Source organism: Tilletiaria anomala, assembly GCF_000711695.1.
Source record: "Tilletiaria anomala UBC 951 chromosome Unknown K437scaffold_20, whole genome shotgun sequence".
Lineage (NCBI taxonomy): Eukaryota > Fungi > Basidiomycota > Exobasidiomycetes > Georgefischeriales > Tilletiariaceae > Tilletiaria > Tilletiaria anomala.
In genome coordinates this window covers 49169-69573 of record NW_013547002.1, presented here as the reverse complement: position 1 = coordinate 69573, position 20405 = coordinate 49169, and the positions used below count along the sequence as shown (strand labels likewise).

General features: G+C 57.7%; 8 protein-coding genes across 8 annotated transcripts; 4 read left to right on the top strand and 4 right to left on the bottom strand.

The window, feature by feature from the left end:
* Positions 1–77: 77 nt before the first annotated feature.
* On the top strand, positions 78–1390 carry K437DRAFT_233725 (NAD(P)-binding protein). Its single transcript, XM_013388977.1, has 2 exons — positions 78–235; positions 319–1390. The coding sequence occupies exons 1-2, from the start codon at positions 178–180 to the stop codon at positions 1305–1307; spliced, it is 1047 nt and encodes a 348-aa protein (XP_013244431.1). The 5' UTR covers positions 78–177; the 3' UTR covers positions 1308–1390.
* K437DRAFT_273171 (uncharacterized protein) lies at positions 1321–3014 on the bottom strand. Its single transcript, XM_013388976.1, has 2 exons — positions 2155–3014; positions 1321–2069 (listed from the first exon to the last, which is right to left on the bottom strand). The coding sequence occupies exons 1-2, from the start codon at positions 2871–2873 to the stop codon at positions 1406–1408; spliced, it is 1383 nt and encodes a 460-aa protein (XP_013244430.1). The 5' UTR covers positions 2874–3014; the 3' UTR covers positions 1321–1405.
* A 2580-nt stretch (positions 3015–5594) lies between these two features.
* K437DRAFT_73660 (uncharacterized protein) lies at positions 5595–9895 on the top strand. The gene is made up of 2 exons (XM_013388975.1): positions 5595–5683; positions 5751–9895. The coding sequence occupies exon 2, from the start codon at positions 5792–5794 to the stop codon at positions 9668–9670; it is 3879 nt and encodes a 1292-aa protein (XP_013244429.1). The 5' UTR covers positions 5595–5683; positions 5751–5791; the 3' UTR covers positions 9671–9895.
* On the top strand, positions 9896–10731 carry K437DRAFT_73661 (uncharacterized protein). The gene has a single exon (XM_013388974.1). The coding sequence runs from the start codon at positions 10121–10123 to the stop codon at positions 10562–10564; it is 444 nt and encodes a 147-aa protein (XP_013244428.1). The 5' UTR covers positions 9896–10120; the 3' UTR covers positions 10565–10731.
* Positions 10732–12293: 1562 nt separating this feature from the next.
* Positions 12294–13210, bottom strand: K437DRAFT_73649 (uncharacterized protein). The gene has a single exon (XM_013388973.1). It carries the CDS (start codon positions 12998–13000, stop codon positions 12419–12421), a length of 582 nt encoding a protein of 193 aa, XP_013244427.1. The 5' UTR covers positions 13001–13210; the 3' UTR covers positions 12294–12418.
* Positions 13211–14488: 1278 nt separating this feature from the next.
* K437DRAFT_233722 (uncharacterized protein) lies at positions 14489–16539 on the top strand. Its single transcript, XM_013388972.1, has 3 exons — positions 14489–14856; positions 14969–15162; positions 15231–16539. Exons 1-3 carry the CDS (start codon positions 14555–14557, stop codon positions 16439–16441), a joined length of 1707 nt encoding a protein of 568 aa, XP_013244426.1. The 5' UTR covers positions 14489–14554; the 3' UTR covers positions 16442–16539.
* Positions 16510–18616, bottom strand: K437DRAFT_233720 (ArfGap-domain-containing protein). Its single transcript, XM_013388971.1, has 3 exons — positions 17995–18616; positions 17726–17884; positions 16510–17637 (listed from the first exon to the last, which is right to left on the bottom strand). Exons 1-3 carry the CDS (start codon positions 18165–18167, stop codon positions 16572–16574), a joined length of 1398 nt encoding a protein of 465 aa, XP_013244425.1. The 5' UTR covers positions 18168–18616; the 3' UTR covers positions 16510–16571.
* A 35-nt stretch (positions 18617–18651) lies between these two features.
* Positions 18652–20390, bottom strand: K437DRAFT_233715 (RBP11-like subunits of RNA polymerase). The gene is made up of 6 exons (XM_013388970.1): positions 20001–20390; positions 19863–19912; positions 19666–19787; positions 19304–19597; positions 18973–19227; positions 18652–18898 (listed from the first exon to the last, which is right to left on the bottom strand). The coding sequence occupies exons 1-6, from the start codon at positions 20114–20116 to the stop codon at positions 18737–18739; spliced, it is 999 nt and encodes a 332-aa protein (XP_013244424.1). The 5' UTR covers positions 20117–20390; the 3' UTR covers positions 18652–18736.
* Positions 20391–20405: the final 15 nt, after the last annotated feature.

Sequence of the window (20405 nt, the reverse complement as noted above, 5' to 3'; positions counted from 1 at the left end):
ACACTCGAGGCTCACTTCTTCTTGCTTCCGCTTGCCGCCCCAACACAACCATTTCTGTCTAAACTAGTAGATATATTCAGAATCTGACCTCAATTCAAGCACACTTTAGCTCTTTCATTAACCATAGCGCCGAATCGGTCTGTATTCCTGTCAGATCAAGGTGTTCGAGACGTGAAGATGAGCGGTCACCTTCGCCAATTCGATTCCCTGCTGCAGCCGCTCGGCTTGCGAGTCGGTACGTGTTCGGAGTAGCTGAGGGTTGGCTGTTGATGACGTCGTGCTCACGTGCTTCCTCATCTTTCAAATCCTTGGCTGCAGACGACTGGCTTACACTCCCACTGCCGCTGCTCATCCTGGCCATCGTGGGCGGTATCTCGATCCTGATCTCGCTGTGCCGCTTCATTCGTGTGCTGCTGAACGTGTACGTGGTACCAGGCAAGCCCGTAGCTTCATTCAAGGTCAAGAATGCACCCAACGGCACCTGGGCAGTCGTAACGGGTGCTACGGACGGGATTGGCCGCGAATTTGCACTGCAGCTGGCCAAGAAGGGTTTCAACATCTTCCTTGCCTCGCGTACTCCGGACAAGCTCGACAAGGTAGCAGGAGAGATCGAATCCGCCTCACCGGGCATTAAGACTAAGGTGCAAGCGATCGACTTCTCTGCTGCGGACGTCAAGGCGTACGACGACCTCAAGCGTGCGCTCTCCGGTCTTGACATCGGTGTGCTCATTAACAATGTCGGCAAGTCGCACGACTCGGCCGTTTACTTCCATGAGACGTCTGAAGAGGAGATGGAGAGCATTGTCGAGATTAACGTCAATGCCACGCTACGAGTCACTCGGATCGTCCTGCCAGGCATGATTGGGCGCAAGCGTGGCCTCATTTTGAACATGGGCTCCTTTGCCGGTGCCTTCCCCACGCCGCTGCTTGCGACATACTCGGGCAGCAAAGCGTTCCTCATTGGCTGGACGCAAGCGGTGGCGGAGGAAGTGCGCTCAAAGGGCGTCACGGTGCAGCTGCTTAACACGTACTTTGTTGTCTCTGCCATGTCCAAGATCCGACGCCCGAGCGCAATGGTGCCGACACCCAAGGCGTACGTCGCCAAGGCGCTCGCCAGCGTCGGAAAGCAAGGCGGTGCAGTCGGCCGGCTCCACAACAACACACCGTGGCCGGCGCATGCTCTGCTGGATTGGGCCATCAGCTACATTGTGCCGCAAAGCGTCATGTTCAGCCAGAGCCGCAAGATGCAGTTGGCCATCAAGAAACGCGCAGAGGCAAAGAAGGCGCGGGCGGCCAAGACGCAGTGAAGACGGGGCCAATGTAGCAAGCAAAATCACATATCAATGCAAGGCTGTGTAACTTGCGCGCACGCGACAAATATCTGCTGTTCATACACCGCTGACCGTCACGCGCCGATAGCAGCGACCCGATCCCACACACCCTGGTCACGCTGCTTTCGCGCCCGCATGACGGCGGCTTTGCGCAAGATGAGACGGTTGGAGAGGTATTCGAAAACTCCCTGCGAGCTGATGCGGAGATTGCTCTGCGAGGGATCGAGTGACGGGTCCGAAGCGGTTGCTTGGTTTTCTACTGGAGGAAGTGTACCGGCATCCGACGAGGAAGTGACCTTGGCCTTCTTCCTCTTTTCCTTGCTCTTCTTCCTGCCCTCCTCCCCGGCGCCGGCATTTCCCCCTGCGTCTTCGTCATCTTCAACCTGCATGCCTCGCTTCCGCTTCTTGTCCTTCTTGCCAGAAGATACGGACGACGGGTCGTCATCTCCTTGAGCTTTCTTCTTGCCCTTCTTGAGTTTCCCCTCCTCTTTGCCTACCTCGTCATCCGTACTTTCCTCATCGTCGTCTGCGGCCTGCTCTCGCACTGTCGGAGGCGGTTGCTTGAGCATGACCTGTACGCTCGATCCCGCTGGGCCAGGCGCCATTCGGGGCGGTCGTTCAGGCGGCGCAGGCGAGGCCGTCGCAGATGAGGCGGAGGATATGCCAAAGATTTCGTTCAATTGCGCTTCCCCCGACGACGCGACTTGCCGCTTTGCCCGGAGATAACGCACGCGGTGCCTGCTCGATCACGTTTATACCAAGGGTCAGCGTTGAGGGTACAGAATGCGAGGGGAGACACAATGGAGAAGCACACCACACTCACGCCAGTCGACCCGGGATGACAGTTGATGCGGCCGCGCTCGTCGGCACCGCTACGGCTTCTATGGCAGCTGCAACAGCGGTCCCGGCTGCGGAGCCATCTTCCGTTACTTTGGACTTCTTGCTGCCTTTGTTCTTCTGCTTCTTTGATTTGTCTGTTCCTTCGAGGCCTTCGGCGTCCGATTCCCGCTTCTTGTCAGCCTTTTTGGCCTCCTTCTCCAATCGCCGCGCTTCTTTGCGCGCACGCTTGGCTGCTTTCTCATCAAGAGGTGCAGGGGTGGAGGAGGCCGAGGATGACGCGACAGCCGAATTCAAAGAGGATGCCGCGTCCGCTTCTTGCGGGGCGGGGGTCGAGCTGCCGCTGGCTTCCGCACTTGAAGCGGCAGCGTTGAGTCTCTCGAGCAAGCTGCCAAAGTCCCTGGCGCCCTGGGTCGCCCATGCGTCGAGCGCACCGCTGCCACCGGCCTCCTTGGCCTTGGCCCTGGCATCGCGCTCGGCGCGGTCTACGCCGATGCCCTTGTTGTCCATCTTGAACTTGACGGCAATGCTCGACGCGCTGCTGGTGCCGTCGCGCGCGCTCGACCCAAGTCCTCGACCAGCGGACCAGCCCATGCCGGCCAGTAGGCGCTGGCCGGGAAGGGACACATCAGATGCCCAGCTGGTGTTGCGACCCGAAGCGGCGCCGACGAGACGCTGTTTGTTGCGTCGCTCTGAGAGACCCATGGTGATGATTGAGGGGGGGAGCAGCGGCACAGGAATGAAGCGAGCTATGGTGAGGGCCACCTGCTTCCTCCTTGAGCTTACTCTAATAGGCAAAACTGCACAGGTGGAGCCCAACAGATGCGCCTGGGAGCTCGCGCGCCTGCCCAGTCGATTGCGCATGTACAAAGTAAAGCTTTGAAGCCGTCCAACCTGGAGCAAAGCAACCAGCACGACTCAAGGCTTAGGCTGCTGCAGCTGGCAAAAAAATTGGCGGAACTCGGAACACAGCCCGAGGAAGAATATCATAGAAGGTGTCTGAACATCCCATATCGGTCATGACTTTCGTATTGTCGCGAAATGAAGTATTAACCCCAAAGCTTTTGGTTTTTCGTCAATGTGAGGAGCTTTGACGGGAAAAAAGGAATGTGCTCCACAACGACCATCCCTTGTGACTTGTGCCTGTGGTGCTTTCTTCATGTTTTAAAGCTTGATGCCCCCCGAGAACATGCACTTAAATGTCTTCATCATCAGCTGATGGACGGTTCTCTTTGGTTCAATCGGTCCTCACGGTATTTGGCAAATTCAACAAGCATTGACGAGCTTTCGGTGTTTCACTCGCAAGATGCGGGTTTTTTGCCATTGGGTTGCCCCAAACCTCGTCACCATACAGAAACAACGGTTGAATTAACACTTATTCTCGCGACAAAATTGACTCCTAGTGTCACCGCCATCACTGAGACGCCTCTTCCTCCCCGCGCTGAATCTGGCTCGAATCCAACGCCTCTCGGGTCTCAGACCTATGCTTCATGCTGCTTGACGCCTGGTTCTCTTCAGGCTCTATGCTCTCGGTCTCTCCATAGCGCTTTGTGCTTTTTCCATACTGAGGCTCTATGATGAATGCGGCCGGCGCCTCCGCCGAAAGCGAGGAGAAAAGCGCCAAGCAAGAGATGTGGGCATCAAAATGAAAGCGAATCAAAATGCATGTCGGCGAATGGTCGTGGGCGAATGAGCTGCAAATCAGGAAAGTATCGGTGGATGCCAGAGTTTTCCCAGCCTCCAACGCTCATGGCGAGGGGTATCGTCAATGCCGTTGGAAGAGGCAGAGAGTGGCGCCTCCGCTACGAAATGAATCGCTTGGCAATGGAGGGAAGTGGGGTCGCGTGCCAACATTCACAACCTTCACGGAATAGAGCGAATGCAGCTCATGCAGCCGATCGTCAAGACCTATAGGCGCAAAGGCGATGCAAGAAAGAAGGGTTGGGGTGACATGAAGATAGCACAGCATGATTGCGACAGAATCGATCGGTGGAAGGACTCATTGCGAAGACATGTGGCGTTGAAAGCTAACAAGCCCGCGAGGCTTGTCATGCAAAAGGTAAACCGTAATTGGAGACGGGCTGGCAGAACTTATGGGAGGGGTGTAATGAAGAGCGCGCTAGCGCTACGTATGGGGCGGATGAGCGTTCGCAGCCGTGAATGTTTTCATGCAGTAGCTCGCCTAGGCATGCTTCGGAGAAGTTCCTGAAGTGTGCGCATGCGAAGCACGCAGTTTGGGGCCCGGTCAGAGAAATGGCAATGCTGAGCGAAAGCAGCGAGATTGGCAAGGCAGACAGGTAGGCGACAAGGACAGCGGTTCTCTCCATCCTGTAGGCTATTGTGGAGTCATGTACTGGACTGTGGGATGTTTTTTCCCAACGTGGCCTGAAGAAGGGATTGCCAGCTGCTAGGCTTCGTGCATACGGCAGTCGACGTGTACGGACATGGATATCCTCTCGCAGGCAGGCGGACGGTTGTTTGCGCTACATGGCAAAGAGCGTGGAGGAGTTGGCTGCAGAAAAACCTCATGCACATATGTGCTGGCAGAGTTGCAGCCCGCAGACCCTGTGAAAGACGCGTCGCGTGCCCTGCCATCTTGCCTTGCGTGGTGACGGTGACTTGAGCATCTGGGTCGTGGTGCTGGGCGGTGCAATCTATCGTCCATGATCACGTGATCCATGTCTCCACTGCCGGCTTGCGAGAGAACTGCCGCTCGCTCGCTCGGTCCGTGTCCTGAAAGAAGCTTTACACGCCAGTCTGGCGCCTCTGGAATCTACGTGCATCTCTGTTCTGCATGATAAGATTCAACATGGGGCCGAGAGCCGCTGCAGAAAAAAGTACACGTGGTGAAGGCAGGGGCTTTTGGTGAATGAAAATCTACAACGCTGCTGATGTGCCGTAATGGCGGTGTGGACCTTGGCGCCGCTCTCGGACGTTCCAGGCTGGTCCAGTGCCGGCAGGCTCCATGCACCGATGACGAAGAGCGGAGAAAACGGCGCAGTGCCGTGTCGGGCTGCCGCCCAACCCCTATCAAAAAATCATACATTTCCTAGCATGGTCATGTTGCATTGCCTCTTTGGGAACAGATGGTACGGTACAATGTGCCCATACCTAGCATCCCACCAAGCGGACGCAACCGCCTTTTCTCTTCTTTCCGTCGCGGCTGGCAGTGACACCAAGCATTTCTTCGTTGCTCGTTGATTCCTATCGCCATTCCTTTTTTTCGGTGGGGCAGACGCAGGCGGCGCAGGCATTTCTGGAAGCCTGGCTGATCGAAGCCTGACCCCGTGTGGCATGCTGACGCGGATGGATCCAACACCTCCTGGCTTGGTCAAGGAGTTGGAAGGAAAGCAAATATACCAACTGCACGCCGACTACCAAGAGAAGACAGAGAATCTAGGCACCCTTGCGTAGACAAGTCGGACAGACCTCCGGCACATCCAGAACGAGAAGCAGAAAGCGAACGATTCCTTTCTAATAGGGCCACACCCCATCCAGGCATCACGCGCTGCTCTGTGAGTTCCTGCAATACTTTCCCCTTTCGTACGGGCCCATCAAACTCATGCACGGACCCCGATCCAGCGGAATCCTTGAATGCCACCGTTTCGTAGCGACGCATAGCCATGGTAGACGACCGCAGTGGCGTCACGCTCCCCGGTCCGCCGACTGGACCGGGGCTGACGGCGCAGGTCCTGCCTCCCTGGCTCTCTTACTCGCCTGTCGCGACGGCAACATACACCGAGCTGGTGACCCATACCCGCGTTATCTACTACCCGAGCGGCACGCGCGCACCGACGCAGTCGCTCATCACCACCACCGAGGTGAAGACGAGCACGCAGTTCAGCATTCACTACGTGCCCCTGCTGTACGACGGCCCCAGCCCACCCCCGCCGCTCGGCACCCTCTTCACCACAGCTAACCAGGCCAGTGTGCACAGCCAGGGACAGGGGCAGCCAACACAGAACCCGCAGCCGACAGGCAGCCCTGGACAAGGGCAAGCGCCAGAGCACGGAGGGGTGGGCAACGGTAACGGTACTGGCAATGGAAACGACAGTGGTAACGGGGCAGGAGGAACAAGCACCGGATCAGGTGCCGGTCAAGGTAAAGGCAATGGTTCTGGCTCAGGGAATGGCCAAGATGGCAACGGTGCTCAACCGGCCGGCAGCGACCCGACGCCCTTTACTCCGAACGGAAATGCCTCCGTGCAGCCAGCAGTCTTCACCGAAAGTATCACTGGCGTCATTCCAACAGCATCCGCAGAGGCAATTACCGAAGGCCAACACGCCGCATCAGGCGTCACGGTCTTTAGCGGCGCAAGCGTACCGTACCAAACTGCCAGCGTCACGGTCATTGCAGGCTCCTTGTACACGCTCGCGACCGAGCCCTCGGGCAGCACCTTCACGCTTGACACTGGCTTGTCGACCGCCCCGCCAAGCAGCGCGACCTCGATTCCGGGCACTGCGATCATCAGCAGCAACCAACCACAAAGCTCGCCCACCAGCGCCAGCGGTGCGGGCAGCGTCAGTGCCGACGGCCTGCCTGGCAGCAAAATGCTGTCCAGAGGCCAGATCGCCGGTATCGCCATTGGCGTGCTCGTGCTGCTTGTGCTCCTCGTTCTGCTGGCGTTCTGCTGCGCGCGCCGCCGTCGGAAACGCGCCGCGTACACCGAGCGCGACCGGTACATGAGCGTCGCGAGGCTGTATGCGGAGAAGGAACCTGAAGGCGCCATGGCTGCTGGCCAAGCCGGTCCAGCGTCCGGCGGCCGGAATGGCTTCTTCCGACGGTTCGGCCGCGCTGGTGCAAAAGGCCTGTATGCAGCCCTCGGTGCAGCGACGACCGGAAGCGGTAGACTTACTGCTGCTGCGGTCAGAGGCGGGCGCGGCAGCCTCGGGAGCTGCGAGTGGGAGGAAGACCAGCTGACGGACCGCAGCAACAACAGTGGCTTCCACATTGTCGGCGGCGTGCAGTCACACGAACGCCATGGCCACGGACACGGACACAGCGCCGCAGATCCGTTCGCGGACGGCGTGCACAACATCCCGCATGCGTCCAACGGCAACGGGGGCGGCAGCAAAAGCGCGCGGCCGACAAGCTTCACGGGCCGCATCGCCGCTGCTGGCGTTGCGAGCGCAGTCGGTGTCGGCGCGCTGGCCAGCGCGCTGGGGCGCAAGGCGAGCCGCCGCAAGCCCGTGCCGACGTACACGTACGAAGACGTCGCCGAGCGCGACCATGATGACTTTGACCCGGACGCGCAGCCGATCAGCGACGAGGTAGCCGAGAAACACGGCTTGATGGACGACGCGGGCGAGCACCACTACGGTCGCCACTCCCTGCCCGAGATGGCGTACGCCCCAAATCCGTACTCGGCAGGTACTTTCCGCGGACCGTACGATCCAGCGCTGGCCGCCGATGCAGGTGCAGCTGCGGGCGGAGCCATGCTGTACGGCATTTACCAACAGCAATGGACCGGCTCCAACGGCTCCGGAAGCGACCACCACCGTCCCATTAGTGGTGACAACTGGACTTCGTCCGCACACAGCCACAACAGCAGCGCCGCACACATGGGCTCCGTGAATGACTCGCCGGTCAGCAGCCGCAACTCGCGCTCGAACACCAGCCTCCCCCCGCCGCCGCGCGCACCGCGCGGCCTGCAAAACGTCGCACCGGCTGCTCCGGAAGACAACGCCTCACTGCCACAGTTTGAGGGCCGCTTTGGCTCCGGCGACATCAGCGAACTCGCTGGCCTCGCTCCCAAAGGCGACAGTGAGTCCGGCTACTCGCAGGATAAGCATACCAGTGCTGCTGCCACGGCCGGCGCCAGTGCCGCTGGCGGCTTTGCACTCGGGCAGCTCGCCGCTGGCCACCGCGACAGCAGCGGCAGCACCTACTCGCGCGGCTACTACCCGAAAGACTCCTCCAACGGCGCGCATGAGGGTTTCGCCAGTGACGGGACGCGCCACTCTCGCTTCCTCAGCTCCAATACTCCATTGCTCGGCCCCAACGCTGCGCGGCCGAGCGCCGGAAAGAGCAGCGCACCCGGCTCTGCGGAAGGCCACGGCCGCCTCGCGACGATCGCCAGCGTCGGCGAGTTTGGTGAGCGCAGCTCGATGACCTCGCCTTCGGGTCCCGCGCCGTCGTCGTCCAATCCCCGGACCCTGTCGATGCACACGCAAAGCATGCAGCCAACGCAGACCGACCAGCATGATCGCACCCACGATTCCGAATTCGGCCGGCCGTCGCGAGATACATTCGGACCCACCGGTTCTGGAAGGAGCGGCGAGGAGCCAGCCGTGAGCGGTGCCGTTGGATTCTTTGGCGGCCTTGCAGCAGGCTGGCGCACCTTGACGGGCAGTGCGCCCCAGTCGTCCCAGACAATGCGCAAATCACTGCCAGAGGCACGCAGCCAGCAGGCTAGCGTGCATTCAATGTCCAACGGTGATAGGTCAGGCTCGTTGCACCAGACGGGTTCCATCGTAAGTCATGAGAGCGGAGGCAGCGCAGCGCTTGTTGCCGCCCCGCTTCCCGTGCTGGACGGCACGCAGTCAAGCTCGGGTAGCAATGCGCGCAGCGGCTACCTCGGCAGCTCATCCGAGGCCGCTGTTTCCCGCTCTGGCAGCGCCAGCCGCAGCGCACAGGCGTCGAGCAGCCGGGGCAGTGCTGCGCATCAGCGCTCACTCCGCTCTTACTTGAGCGACGGCGACGGTAGCATAAGCACGGGTGCAGCCAGCTACAGCCCCAGCGGGCCTACCCGCGGCGCTGGGCGGAACAGCGGCTTGACGCGCTCAGCACTGCAACCCGACCACTACAGTCTAGAGAGCGATGCGACTAGCAGCCGTGCGACCGCGGGCGAGAGTAGCGAGCATGGCAGCATGGGTTCGAGCTCAAGCAAGAAACGACCGCGCAGCAACAGTGTTGACAATACGCGTCTGAGCAATGTCTACGAGGGTCACGAAGAAGCGAACGACGCATTCGCAGATTGCCAGCATGGCCACTACCCCAGCCGATCGCTCGGGGACGCCGTCACGCGGCAGGCAACCCGTGAAGCGGAGCTCAGCGCCAGCGTGCTCCTTGGCGGCGCCGACACGACGTCGACGCGGCCGCGCCTGCTGTCAGGTCCGCGCGGACTGAGCGTCGGTACGGCACGCATGGTGGCACCAGCACTGAGCACGTCTGTCTCGTCGCCCTCCCTGCGCGAGATCGGTGGACAGCAGGCGCAGGCGAGCTCGTCAACGTCGTCGACATGGCGGCCGTCGCCGCGCGTCGCTACGGCGTCCGAGCGCGCGCAGCAGGCGCAGGAGACTCTGGGTGCGCATGCGCGCACCGCGAGGTCTGACGTGACGCAGGGCAGCGGGTCGCGCCTGCGGTTTGCGAATCCCGATGCGGACCCCGAAAACGACGTTGCGGGCGCTGCAGACACGGCTAGGGAGGCGGAGGCGGAGGAGGATAGAGAACACGGCGGCACAGGCGAGCATCTAGCCTGGCCGAAGTTCCTCCGCTTCTGATGATAGTCTGCGCTCCCGCGCTGGGCATGCACCGTCAGCCAAAAAAGACACGGGACAATCGTATCGTAAACGTTCTGTATGTACAATTTTCTCCATTTCTCTCGCTCGCTTCCTTTTTATCTATTGACGACTCGACACACGACAAGCCAGCTCCGGGTGCGCATCAGCTATCTCCCCCGTTGCAGCAGATTACGATGCGCTCTGCCTTCCTCCCCTTGGGGATCTATTCGCACCCCACCCCACCACGGATCGTACACTTTGCCCCGTGTTTGATACCTGTCCCACCTATTTCGCCCTTGTAACTTCTTTTTCCTTTTTTGCGCTTGTAGTCGCTTCTATAGGATGGATTGCCGGCTGGCGGAAATGAACGCGATGATATATGTATGCGCACACCAGCCGGGTTGAGTTGGCCCTCCTGAATATCTGATTATATCTTATCTATCTCTATATATGTGCATAGCACGCCTTTTCTGCTCATTTGCCATAGCCATCTACTTGCCTCCCCGCTCCCACACCGTCCAAAAGACGTCCATCCAGGTCGCCCTCAAGCGCCGCGAGCCCAAGCTGGCCGTCGCGATCGCGACTGCCAAGAGCGCCAAATCGATGGATGGTCTGCTGATCGCGCAGGCGCGTGCCGCCACAAGGGCTTCGTCAGCCAAGTCGACTTGTTCGAGCCCGGTTCGAAGCCAAAGCCGCTGTCCGCCGTGGTGCCAGGCCTCTTTAAGAAGAGCAAGCCCGCGCACCCCCGAGGCGGATGCGCCCGTTGCAGATGGCACCCCTGCCAACAGCATTGGAGACCTCACTCTGACGGACCAAGTCCGGCGAGCTCCTCATGAGTGGCGTGGCGGGGTGGGGAAGGGCTGTACAAGGAACAGCGAAACGGTGCATCGCTGACATTAAGGCGCTGGTGCGTTGTAGCGTCGATAGCTTCACATCCTTGAGGCGCCCCTCCCCAGACATGTGCTTACGCGACACACGCGTAGGCATGACGATCGTCCTCGTTCCCCCAGCGCACGCCAGGGCGAACGTCAAGGAAGCAGGTCTGCGGATCATCGAGCAGGACGGATAGGTGTACGGGCTGTACGACCCGTCCACGCCGCCCAAGATCACGTTCACCTTTGGCGGCACCGACTATCCCGTGTCCATCCCACGCGCTCAGCTTCCAACTGCAAAGCAGCCAGATGATATTTTCCATCATCGGCGGTGAACTCGGCGTCGGTGCGCCGAGATGCATCGTCGGCGATTCGTTCCTCCAGATGAGTCGTCCTCCACCTTGGCCTTTTTGCATCCCCTCGAGATGGCGCTTGCAGCGTGGCTGACATCTTGCCCCCGCCAAAGCACACACTCATCTGGCGCCCGCTGGCCAGGGCTGCCGCCGTGCTCCTGTCTCGCTCAACGCCCCCCACAGCAACTACTGCACGGACAAGGACCCGCGCGGCGGCTTTGGGCCCAAGAAGGCTACCGCCGCTGCTACTGGCAGCAGCAGCTCCTAGTACGGAGCGTGTTGCGCTACCCACAGCTTCCACCGATCCCCGGCATCTCCATCATACAGGTCGGTATTTATGACCCACGATAGTAGAGTATCAGCTTCCATGACCTCTGCCTGTCCCTGCTGTGTAGCGACAAAGAGCGTCCCATCTGTCTGTCTGTTATCTTCCCCGCCTGCGGGCTGTTTGCGAGCGGGTCTGCCACTCATTGCGGTCTCATCCGCGGATGCATCGCACTGCATGGCGGATTCGCAAATACACGCGCGCCACAGAGGGGGGCAAACGGGCCTGAGATGTTGGCATGGGAGCCGGGACGCCCTCTCGCACCGCCATCTCGGTGCGGACGTACCCTGCTGTAGCTTTCACATGTCCGTGCATGTGTATCCTGTAGTCTCCAAGCATATTGTGTATATGGACTGCGGCATGAGGCCAGCCCTGTCGCGCCGAGGGCATAGTTGTTCATATGTACCGTGAGTACGTGCACACGGTACAGCAGCGGCCACATTCATGCAGGACAGGCAAAGGAATCTTTGCGGTGGTTTGCATTCATGTTTCTTCATTAAATTTATGACGACACCTATGGCCACTATAGCCTGACTAGTGTGCGGCAGGCCTCACGGGCATGTCCGCTGTACAGGTTAATATAAGCGCATTGACAGCAGGGCCTGTTGAGCTTGTTGCGTTATTATCCTGTTCGAAAGCGCGGGGTCCAACTAAGGATCGCCTGTGCTGGTTCGAGGTTGAATCTCTTTGTCGCTTTGTTTGGGTCTGGTCGAATTGGGCTGGCTGTTGGATTTCAATAATGTAGCAACAAAGGCGGGACAAGTCAGACAACAATGGAAATCAAAAGTGCATGCATATGCAAGGTGCGGACGTGTCGTGTTTTGTGAGTGAACCGACTTGATTGGACGTGCTTGCTGGAATGGCAAAAACGGCTGATGTCGGAAACTGGAAGCGGTTGGTTTCGGGCTTGAAATGGTGTGAAAGGAAGGATGACCAGTACGAGGAACGCAGCTTCGGCGGCTCGAGCCCCGTCGATGAGCTTGTTTCGCGCGTCCATCACGGGATGAGATTTGGAAGGCTGCCTAGCAAGCAGCGTAGCTGGGCTTCCATGGGCTCGAGTAGCGGCTGATCAGAGCACAGGGAGTTACATCCGAATCAGTAAAGGTAGACAAGCGAAGCGAGGTGGCCACATGGCAGAAGCGGGTGATCCACCAGATGCTGTGCACGTGCGAAGGAAAAGGGGCGCGAAAGCGTATCCCTACAGGCTGACAAGACTCACCGATCCCGACTGTAAACGCGTCCGTTCTCGGTAAAGAACTTTGCACTGTATGGCGTGACCATTTGCCCAGTGTTTTCGCTCGTCTTGGCCACGCTGCTGGTCCTCATGCCGGCCTGGGCGCCATTCTTGCTCGGTGAGCCGGCGGAGGCGGAGCTGGACTTGGAGGTCACGCGAGCGACGGTGGCGGTTGACGCAGACAAGACGGACGAGGTTGAAGCCAGGCGCTTCTGGACTTGGGTGACGGTGCGGGTGAGCATCTTTTTTGCAGCGGCGGTGCAGTTGCGCTGGAGATAGATGGGAGCCTGGCGGGGTGATGCAAGTGCGCGTCTGCAGAGCAGAGGGGTCTGTACGATATGTAGGAGCTTGACCAGTCAAGCAAGAGATTGTGTTTACGCGATGAGGATGAGTTCGGGATTGGTGCTCAGTACTTGCTAGGTGGGCTGTCTTTATAAAGGGAGCGAGCGTCCAGCCGGCTGACAGTGCAGTTCCACCTGCACGGGCAGATAAGGGCACCAGGCATCTGGGCAACGGGCAGGTGCGAGTCAAGGACGCCCAGTCCATAGTGCATGTGATGTAATGAAGGAGCGCGAGGCAGTGGGCGGGCAGGTCAGGTCGGGCGCTTCACGATTGCGGGACTGCACTAATGCCCCGTGGAGCGTGGGAGGAGCCAAGGGTGTGTGGGCCCCACAGACATCAGGTGCCTCACCCCCCAAACTCCACTTTGAGACTGACTGCTCTCGGCAGGGACAGTGCCAAGCAGCAGCAGGTGAGCGCCCAAGCGGAACGCGCAACAACTCGCTTGATCTGGTGGATGTCATCATGTCAATGTGGCGGTGTCGTCACTGGTGGCCCGCCAATGTGACCAACGAGGCACCACAAGGGTATCTACCCCAAGCCACAAGGGCGTTTGGTTCGAGGCCTCCGTGTCCAATGATGTGTCTATGTTGTTCTGTCTACGTATGTGTAATATGTACGCAGGATGGGATCCACCTACCCTGGTCTACATACCAACTCGTCAACAAAGTGCATGTTGCTCTTGCAAGGCAATCCAACCTTGGTCGCATCATATAATGTGTCGCTCGCCACGCCGACCCATGTGCTCGAACGTTGGCATTGGGCGTCTGCAAAGTCAGAGTCATTGCGCAAAAAGGTCTACCCGGGTCTGTTAACAGAGCCTGCCGCAATGTCCTTCAGCCCCGGCTCAAATAGTTGATCAGGAGAGGGCGTCGCCAAGGCCAGGCGAGAAGCACAGACGCCAGTCGAATAACGGCATAACGCGAGTTATATCGCTTTGATAGGGATAAGAAAAGCTAGCATGGCAGGGAAGAGAAGGAATCCCGTCGCTTTCAGGCCTACCATCCTACGGGACCAACCGACTGATTGGCTCTCGTCCTTCCGTGTCCAAATATGCTTTGGAGTGTTAAGCAAAGATGTTTAAGCCAGTAAAGAGAACAAAAAATCTCCAACCTTGGAAGATTGTGGAGATTTATGCAGCTCACACCCCAGTCACCTGCTCCTCAGCGCATTATATGCTTTCATACCCCAAGTTCAATCCCTGTCCACAAAAATGAAAACGAGACAACGATCCAAGCTGCACATGAGACCGATGCCGCTGAATCCTACATGCCCTTCCAATGCCTTTGAATATTGCAGATTGAGCCCACCAGACCCCACCCAGCATCCAGCGATGCTAGTGATTCCTAGCGTTCATACATTCACAGAGCGAAGAGTGCTTTCCCTTCTGACAGCCATTCGCGCAGAGCGCAGTTGCGCATAGTTTAGACAAATTCGGTGATTTGTGAAGGCCGGCTGCTGCATTTAGAGAAGACAGTTGGAATCCGGGGCAATACTACCGGAATGCTCTAAGGAGATGCGTTTGAGCGCAGACATTCTTAGGAATATAGCCAGAACCCGCTGACTTTCACCCAATATTTGAACGCTCATATTCGATGTGCGCTGTTTTGTCGTCAGCGCATCAGCGCACTGGCTGTGAAAGCAGTGGACAGCTTTGCATGGACCCAGATATCTGACTATCCTCAGTAGTCCATCGTCGACCTTCAGACATCACATGGACTCACGTTAACACGGATCTGCCAGGTGAAAGTGATAACCAGTATGTCAGATGCGAACAGCAGTCGAGACGCCCTCGCAACACCATCCCGGCGAGCGGAGAAGGCAGCCGAGCGACCATCCCCAGCGGGTGCAGCCGGGCGCGCTGCTTCATCCCGACACCACCCTCCGACCAGCCGGCCAAAGGCACCGAGGGAAGATCGCGATGGGAGGAAAAAGGAGCTTTTCGCGCTGCTAGGAGACAATGCGCCGAGCTTGGTGGTCGCACAGCGGCCAAAGGCCGGTAAAGAAGCGAAGATGCGAAAGTCTGAGCTGGCGCGGAAGGCGAGTCAGTCCAAGAAACGATGGTAAGTTGGTTAGCGCTCGTTGCTTATTGCTCTCCCGAGATTCAACACCTTGGAAATCTCGATCAAGCTTTTCTTTCTGGGAGTACGAGGCTGAAAGGGGTTCTGCTTACAGGGCGCTCCGGCGCTTCAAGAATCCTGCCCGTCAGGATGATCTGGTTTTGACGCACTGGGTGCAAGAAGACGTCCCTGCGACTTGGTCTAGGGACCTGCCGCACAACGCGGACCACGACACAGAAATGCATGACACAGCTTCACAACAGAATGCTGCTTCTTCCTCCAGAAACAAGCTGGATCAGATCGAAACAAGTAAGTTTTGACAGCCTACTCGACGCATCATGCAGCAGAGCGCATGACTCATTATTCTGTGGCCACAGACTATCCATTTTCTCAATTTCAGGCTGGCTCAGGCGCGTATAGCTACTCCAACGACGAATACGTGCAGCATCTCCGCGACGACGACTGGACAAAGGACGAGACAGACTACCTGATTGACATTTGCTCAGCGTATGACCTGCGCTTCACTGTCATTGGCGATCGCTACGAATGGCCGGGGAAGCAACGGACAATCGAGGACTTGAAGGCGCGCTACTACGCCATCTGTCGCAGGCTCATCCGCTCGCGAATCAGTACCGATGATATTGAGACTCGTCAACAGCTCCTGCAAACGTACGCATTCGATAGAAATCGCGAAGTAGAGCGAAAAAAAGCCATCGCCCGACTCTTTGCTCGGACGCCTGCGCAACTTGCCGAAGAGGAAGCATTGTATGTCGAAGCAAGGCGCATTGAGCAGAACGAAGCCAAATTCGCCGGGCAGCGGGAGGAGCTGCTGAGGCTGTTAGGTGGATGGGAAAGTCTGCAGAGTGCAACTCCTGCTTCGATCGCCGCCGCTGGGGCTGGTCTCGGCGTGCCGCTTCCCGGGAGTGCGGCGGAGGCGGAAGAGCTAAAGAGAAAGAAGCGAAAGGCGGAAGAGACCAGCTCCTCGACGCCAACGCTCACCGGTCCCGCGGGCGCAGCGGCTGCCACCGCGCTGTCAAACAAACAAAGAGCCGAGCTGAAGCAGGCGGCGTTCGACGAGCAGCATTACATTCAACGCTTCGATCCAACAGCCCAGCCGTCCTCCAAGCCTCCCTATCCTTTCCTTACCGGAACCCCTTCGACGCATCCGCCCGTGGCCCCCTCTGTCACCAACCCGAACTCTGCGCATGGCGTATACATTCGCTCCACCAGGTTGCTCGTGCCGCGCGCGAACTTGCAGCAGCGCACGTCGCAGACACTGTTGGAGATGGTACCTGTCATGGGCCACAGGCTGATCTTCCCGACAGCGAAGAACTGCGAAAAGTGGGAGGGCTTACTTGGCGCCGTCACTGCGGGTCTCGAGCTCAAGAGGCAGCTGGACAAGGTCGAGATGGAGTTGAATGCCCTGAAGGTCAAAGCGGACCCACGAACTTCTACAAAGCCTGGCCCTGGTGAGAACAGTGATAGAGCATCCGCAGCAGCAATAGCAGCAGCACCAAGAGCACCGTCTACTGGCACTGTTGCGCCGGCGGCATCGATTGCGATCGCACCAATCACCGAAGGAGCGTAGCGTTACCATGAAGCTCATATCTAAGTACTCTCCACGAACATCTCGCGGCACTCGATGCTGCGGTCGTTATACATTGCTTCGAATATCATGACTAGTTCAATAAGAATACACCCGAATCCAGAGTGCTCTATTATATGAATGAATTGGGCTGCTGCATCGCCCATCCAAACACCTGTCCCGGACCTGGTTGCTGCTGCTGTTGTTGTTGCGCAGCGAAAGGTGAAAGGAAAGCCGAATTAGGGGTGAGCGCTCCCACTTGCCGTGCTTCCATGGCAGCGAATGGATTCCCCGGCGACGTCTGTGGGCAGCCCTGCGAACTCATGGGCATCCCAAAAGGGGACACCGGGGTGTGCGGGCCAGGGCTCAATCCTCCACCTGCTGCGGCAAAGGTTGCCGTTGCTGGACTCGAAGAGTAGGGGTAGCCCAGCTGCTGCGGAGTTTGCAGCATCTGCCCACTGAATGCTTGCTGCCCGAGAGTACCCGCTGTAGCGCTGGTCAAAGGGTATGTGTTAGCGTGCTGCATGCTCTTTGCGCTGCCAGGAATGCCGCTTCCATTCGCCCAAGCATATTGCGAAGCACCTTGCATGACGCCGGGGCTGGCAACGGGCAGATTCTGCGCGTGCATTTGAGCCCAGGGGTTCATCTGCAGTGGTGGCTGCGGCTGCGCGGGCCCATCTTGCAAGGATATCAAATCGTTGAAAGTGCTGTTGGATAGCTGGCCAGGCTTATTCGACGGTGTGCTCGCTGACGCTTGCTGCTGTGCAGGGAAACCCCGTTGGAATTGCAGTGGTGCATGGAGCGACACGCCGCTGTTTGCGGCTGGCCGCGAGCTGTCACGCTGCGGCAAAGAGGGTGGCGCTCTATCATTAATTGTACTTTGCAAAGCAGCGCTGCTGGATGCGCTTGGCGCGGTTTGCGACCGCGAAATGTTTGCTGCAGAGACCCCTGGTGAAATGGCAGTTGCCCATGGAGGCCCGGGCGCCATTTGCCTTGGCGCCTCTGGAGAACCCAGTGGAGATGAATCTGCGAAACTGGAGGGTGTCTGAGGAGGGGGACGACTTCCGCTCCTCGGTGCCGGGCTAACAGGGTGGTGAGGTATGCGGTCTCTTGGATCCTTCAACGGAACTGGTGGCGGTTTTGCCCGGTCCACGAATCGACGGAACTCGTACTTCCGACGTATGAACTTTTCCAATTCACTGCAAGATGTGTCCAACACGAATTTGAATACAAACGTCATGATCGACGGAGCCAGGATGTCTTGGGATGGTCGTTGCTCATGCTCACCTATCTCGCTCTTCCTCCGTCATGTTCGTAGGCGGCCGGTTCTTGAGAGGGTCAGGATTGAAGAGTAAATTTGACTTGACATTGCCGATCCCTCGTATGCTATCTACCTGTTCTCGTGTCCAAGTATCTAGTGTCAGAGACTTCACTTTGGAAATATGGCTGAATCGGCACGCCAGAGACCGTGCAGGACATAGATACAGATCAGCTTCAGCTCAAACACAATATGACACCGGGCCAATCTCCTAGGAATAACTCTGATAGCAGCTCACGTTCCCATTTTCCGATGCACGCCGGCGCATTGGACACAGATGAAGATACCGAGGTTCCACGATGCCCATCTTGGATTTCGCCCCGTGCAATCAGCGCACGTGTCATTGCCTGAGAGCTTAACAAGCTCCATCAGCTGCCGATGATGGCGCTCGGACGCGGCTTTTGTATTCATTGTGATAATTGCTCTGAATTCAGGATGCCGAAAGCTGTGGCAAATTCAAGTCTTGAAGCGCTTTGCGAGTGCCCTCGACTTGTAGCAGAGGATCAGCTCGCACGACTTGAAGCCGAGACCTCGAAGGTTTGTGTGTCCAACTCGGACAGGGTGGAAGCTCCTGCAGCCTGCGGTCTCGTAGCTGCTATTGAATCAGGCTGCAGACAAGCTGTGCATCGGTGAAGGGACCATGCGATTGCGAACCATGAGACTTCCATCTCAAACCAGGTCTCCATGCTCGACAAAGGTGTAGTGTCCTTGTCATTGTTCTTGTTGTCGCCTTGCCGGCTGGCGGAGCGCGGTGGCGCGGTGCGACGCGCTACATATATAGTCGCTCCTTATGTCCCATCAAATCGGTCACACTCCTGGTCCCTGAAACATACAGGCGTCCCCGTCTCCAACTCAAGGTAAGTGTTTACTCGAGAGTCACACTCGGGCATTGTGTAATGCATCTGCCTAAATGGGGCTCTTTGCATGTGACTATTGTACAGTGTCGACTAGCGTGGCAACGTGCGATGAAAAGGAGCGGACTAATACCCTCCGCCTAGCATTCCGCCATTGATGCCATTGGGGGCTCCCTCGGCAAAACCATTCATGGCCCCATACCCCCCTCCCATGTATGGATCGTCTTCGTCCTGGACTCCAAGCTCTTGAATCACTTGGGCTGTCCGGTATTCGAGGATCGAGAGACCCTGGCAATGTTGGAAGAACACCAAAGGTCAGCTTGCGCAGGCATGCTCGAGCGGCTGTGCGGTACGCTACGCACTGTTTCGACCACTTCCTCTGGAGCCATGCTGCCAACAGTCTCAACATCAAAGTAAAACTTGTCCGCCTTTCTTGTGTAGTCGAAGGGTGCTTTCTCATCCGGTGGGTCCTCTTGCTCAGCATTTTTGCTGAGCGGCCACTCAGCCTTGGCGTCCACCTCATACCAGTAGGCTGTATGCCGTAGCGTGTTGTACGGGTCGTATTCGAAGCCCACAGCCGATACTGGTGACCACTTTGCGTGCTCTTTCGCGAACCCCTGGTCATAATTAAGGGAGTGGACGGATAAGTTCAAATGCGATTGATGGATAGAAAAGGCATTTCCGGTCACCCACCTTCCTTGCGATGCACTTGAGCTTGAGTTGCTGTCCTGCCGCGAGCTTTGCAATGAGAATGCCTGGAGAATCGGGAGAATCGATCCCTACAGGCTTGCCAAAGTCGGGATGCTTTGGTGCACTGGGTACCGGACCATCTTCTTCTCCATCCAGTTGCGAAGTAGCTGCAATACTCACGCTGCGCAACAACTCTTTCGAAGTTACTTTTTCTGTCTGGTTTGAGCCTTTCCGACAAGACACATCGAGCAGAAGTTCGATAGAGCACCTGTCGCATCCGTCTTCACAGACACATTCCTGCGCGTCCATAAACAGCTTCCTATCAGAATTGGCGCCGGGGACTTCGCGCCACACCGTGTACGCACCCTTTGGTCGACGAGTACCTTGTCGCAATCCATACTATATAGCGGAATCATTCCTAATCGATGCGCGATGAATTCATCCGGGAGAACAGAGGTATTGACCTCAATATGGACAGTGTCAATAGCTGTTGAATAAGGCGGTGTCTAAGTATCATCAGCATTGTCCGGAAGGGACAGGCGATCTCGCAAGGCACACGCACCGACTGTCGAGATATCGGCGATCATCACTCTTCGTAGAGAGTTGGCAAAGCTTCCAATCAAGGTTGCAGTGTAATGTCTGTCAAAACGGGAGTCCTCGGCGCACGAGCATGTGCAGTTTCTTCAGATGATATGCTCACCTCAGGTCTACGCCTTCAAGGATAAATTCTGCCCTTTCCTCGTCAATGTGCCGCAGAGTCACTCGCGGTTGACTCGCGAGCAACTGCTGCCCGCCCCCGTATGCTAGACCATTCATCTTCTCAGACTACACAGCCCTTCTGCGTTTTTCGCTATAATCCGGATTTCATGAAGTGATTTGCCACCCCGGGGTAAAACCAAAGTGGGTGTTGGGGTAAAGGTAGGGATGAGAAGATTGAAGCTCGTAGGGATGTCGAGCAGCTGTGTCGAACGGAGGGAGGCCGCGCAACCTTTGTTTTTGCCGCGCTTATGAACGGAGCAGAGGCAGGCCAAGCTTTGCGGCGCTTTTCGTGTGTATGTTGGAGGCACGAAGATTTACCGATGTGCTACCGATCGAATGGATGGAT

Coding starts and splice junctions, on each gene's coding strand:
- K437DRAFT_233725 (XM_013388977.1), top strand. CDS start 178: ATGAGCGGTCACCTTCGCCAATTCGATTCCCTGCTGCAGCCGCTCGGC. Junction 236..318: donor GCCGCTCGGCTTGCGAGTCG/GTACGTGTTCGG, acceptor CCTTGGCTGCAG/ACGACTGGCTTACACTCCCA.
- K437DRAFT_273171 (XM_013388976.1), bottom strand. CDS start 2,873: ATGGGTCTCTCAGAGCGACGCAACAAACAGCGTCTCGTCGGCGCCGCT. Junction 2,070..2,154: donor GTCATCCCGGGTCGACTGGC/GTGAGTGTGGTG, acceptor GTGATCGAGCAG/GCACCGCGTGCGTTATCTCC.
- K437DRAFT_73660 (XM_013388975.1), top strand. CDS start 5,792: ATGGTAGACGACCGCAGTGGCGTCACGCTCCCCGGTCCGCCGACTGGA.
- K437DRAFT_73661 (XM_013388974.1), top strand. CDS start 10,121: ATGTGCATAGCACGCCTTTTCTGCTCATTTGCCATAGCCATCTACTTG.
- K437DRAFT_73649 (XM_013388973.1), bottom strand. CDS start 13,000: ATGGACTGGGCGTCCTTGACTCGCACCTGCCCGTTGCCCAGATGCCTG.
- K437DRAFT_233722 (XM_013388972.1), top strand. CDS start 14,555: ATGTCAGATGCGAACAGCAGTCGAGACGCCCTCGCAACACCATCCCGG. Junction 14,857..14,968: donor AGTCAGTCCAAGAAACGATG/GTAAGTTGGTTA, acceptor TTCTGCTTACAG/GGCGCTCCGGCGCTTCAAGA. Junction 15,163..15,230: donor GCTGGATCAGATCGAAACAA/GTAAGTTTTGAC, acceptor CTGTGGCCACAG/ACTATCCATTTTCTCAATTT.
- K437DRAFT_233720 (XM_013388971.1), bottom strand. CDS start 18,167: ATGAATACAAAAGCCGCGTCCGAGCGCCATCATCGGCAGCTGATGGAG. Junction 17,885..17,994: donor GTGCATCGGAAAATGGGAAC/GTGAGCTGCTAT, acceptor GTGCCGATTCAG/CCATATTTCCAAAGTGAAGT. Junction 17,638..17,725: donor ACGGAGGAAGAGCGAGATAG/GTGAGCATGAGC, acceptor CACATCTTGCAG/TGAATTGGAAAAGTTCATAC.
- K437DRAFT_233715 (XM_013388970.1), bottom strand. CDS start 20,116: ATGAATGGTCTAGCATACGGGGGCGGGCAGCAGTTGCTCGCGAGTCAA. Junction 19,598..19,665: donor AGGTACTCGTCGACCAAAGG/GTGCGTACACGG, acceptor ATGGACGCGCAG/GAATGTGTCTGTGAAGACGG. Junction 19,228..19,303: donor TCAAGTGCATCGCAAGGAAG/GTGGGTGACCGG, acceptor AATTATGACCAG/GGGTTCGCGAAAGAGCACGC.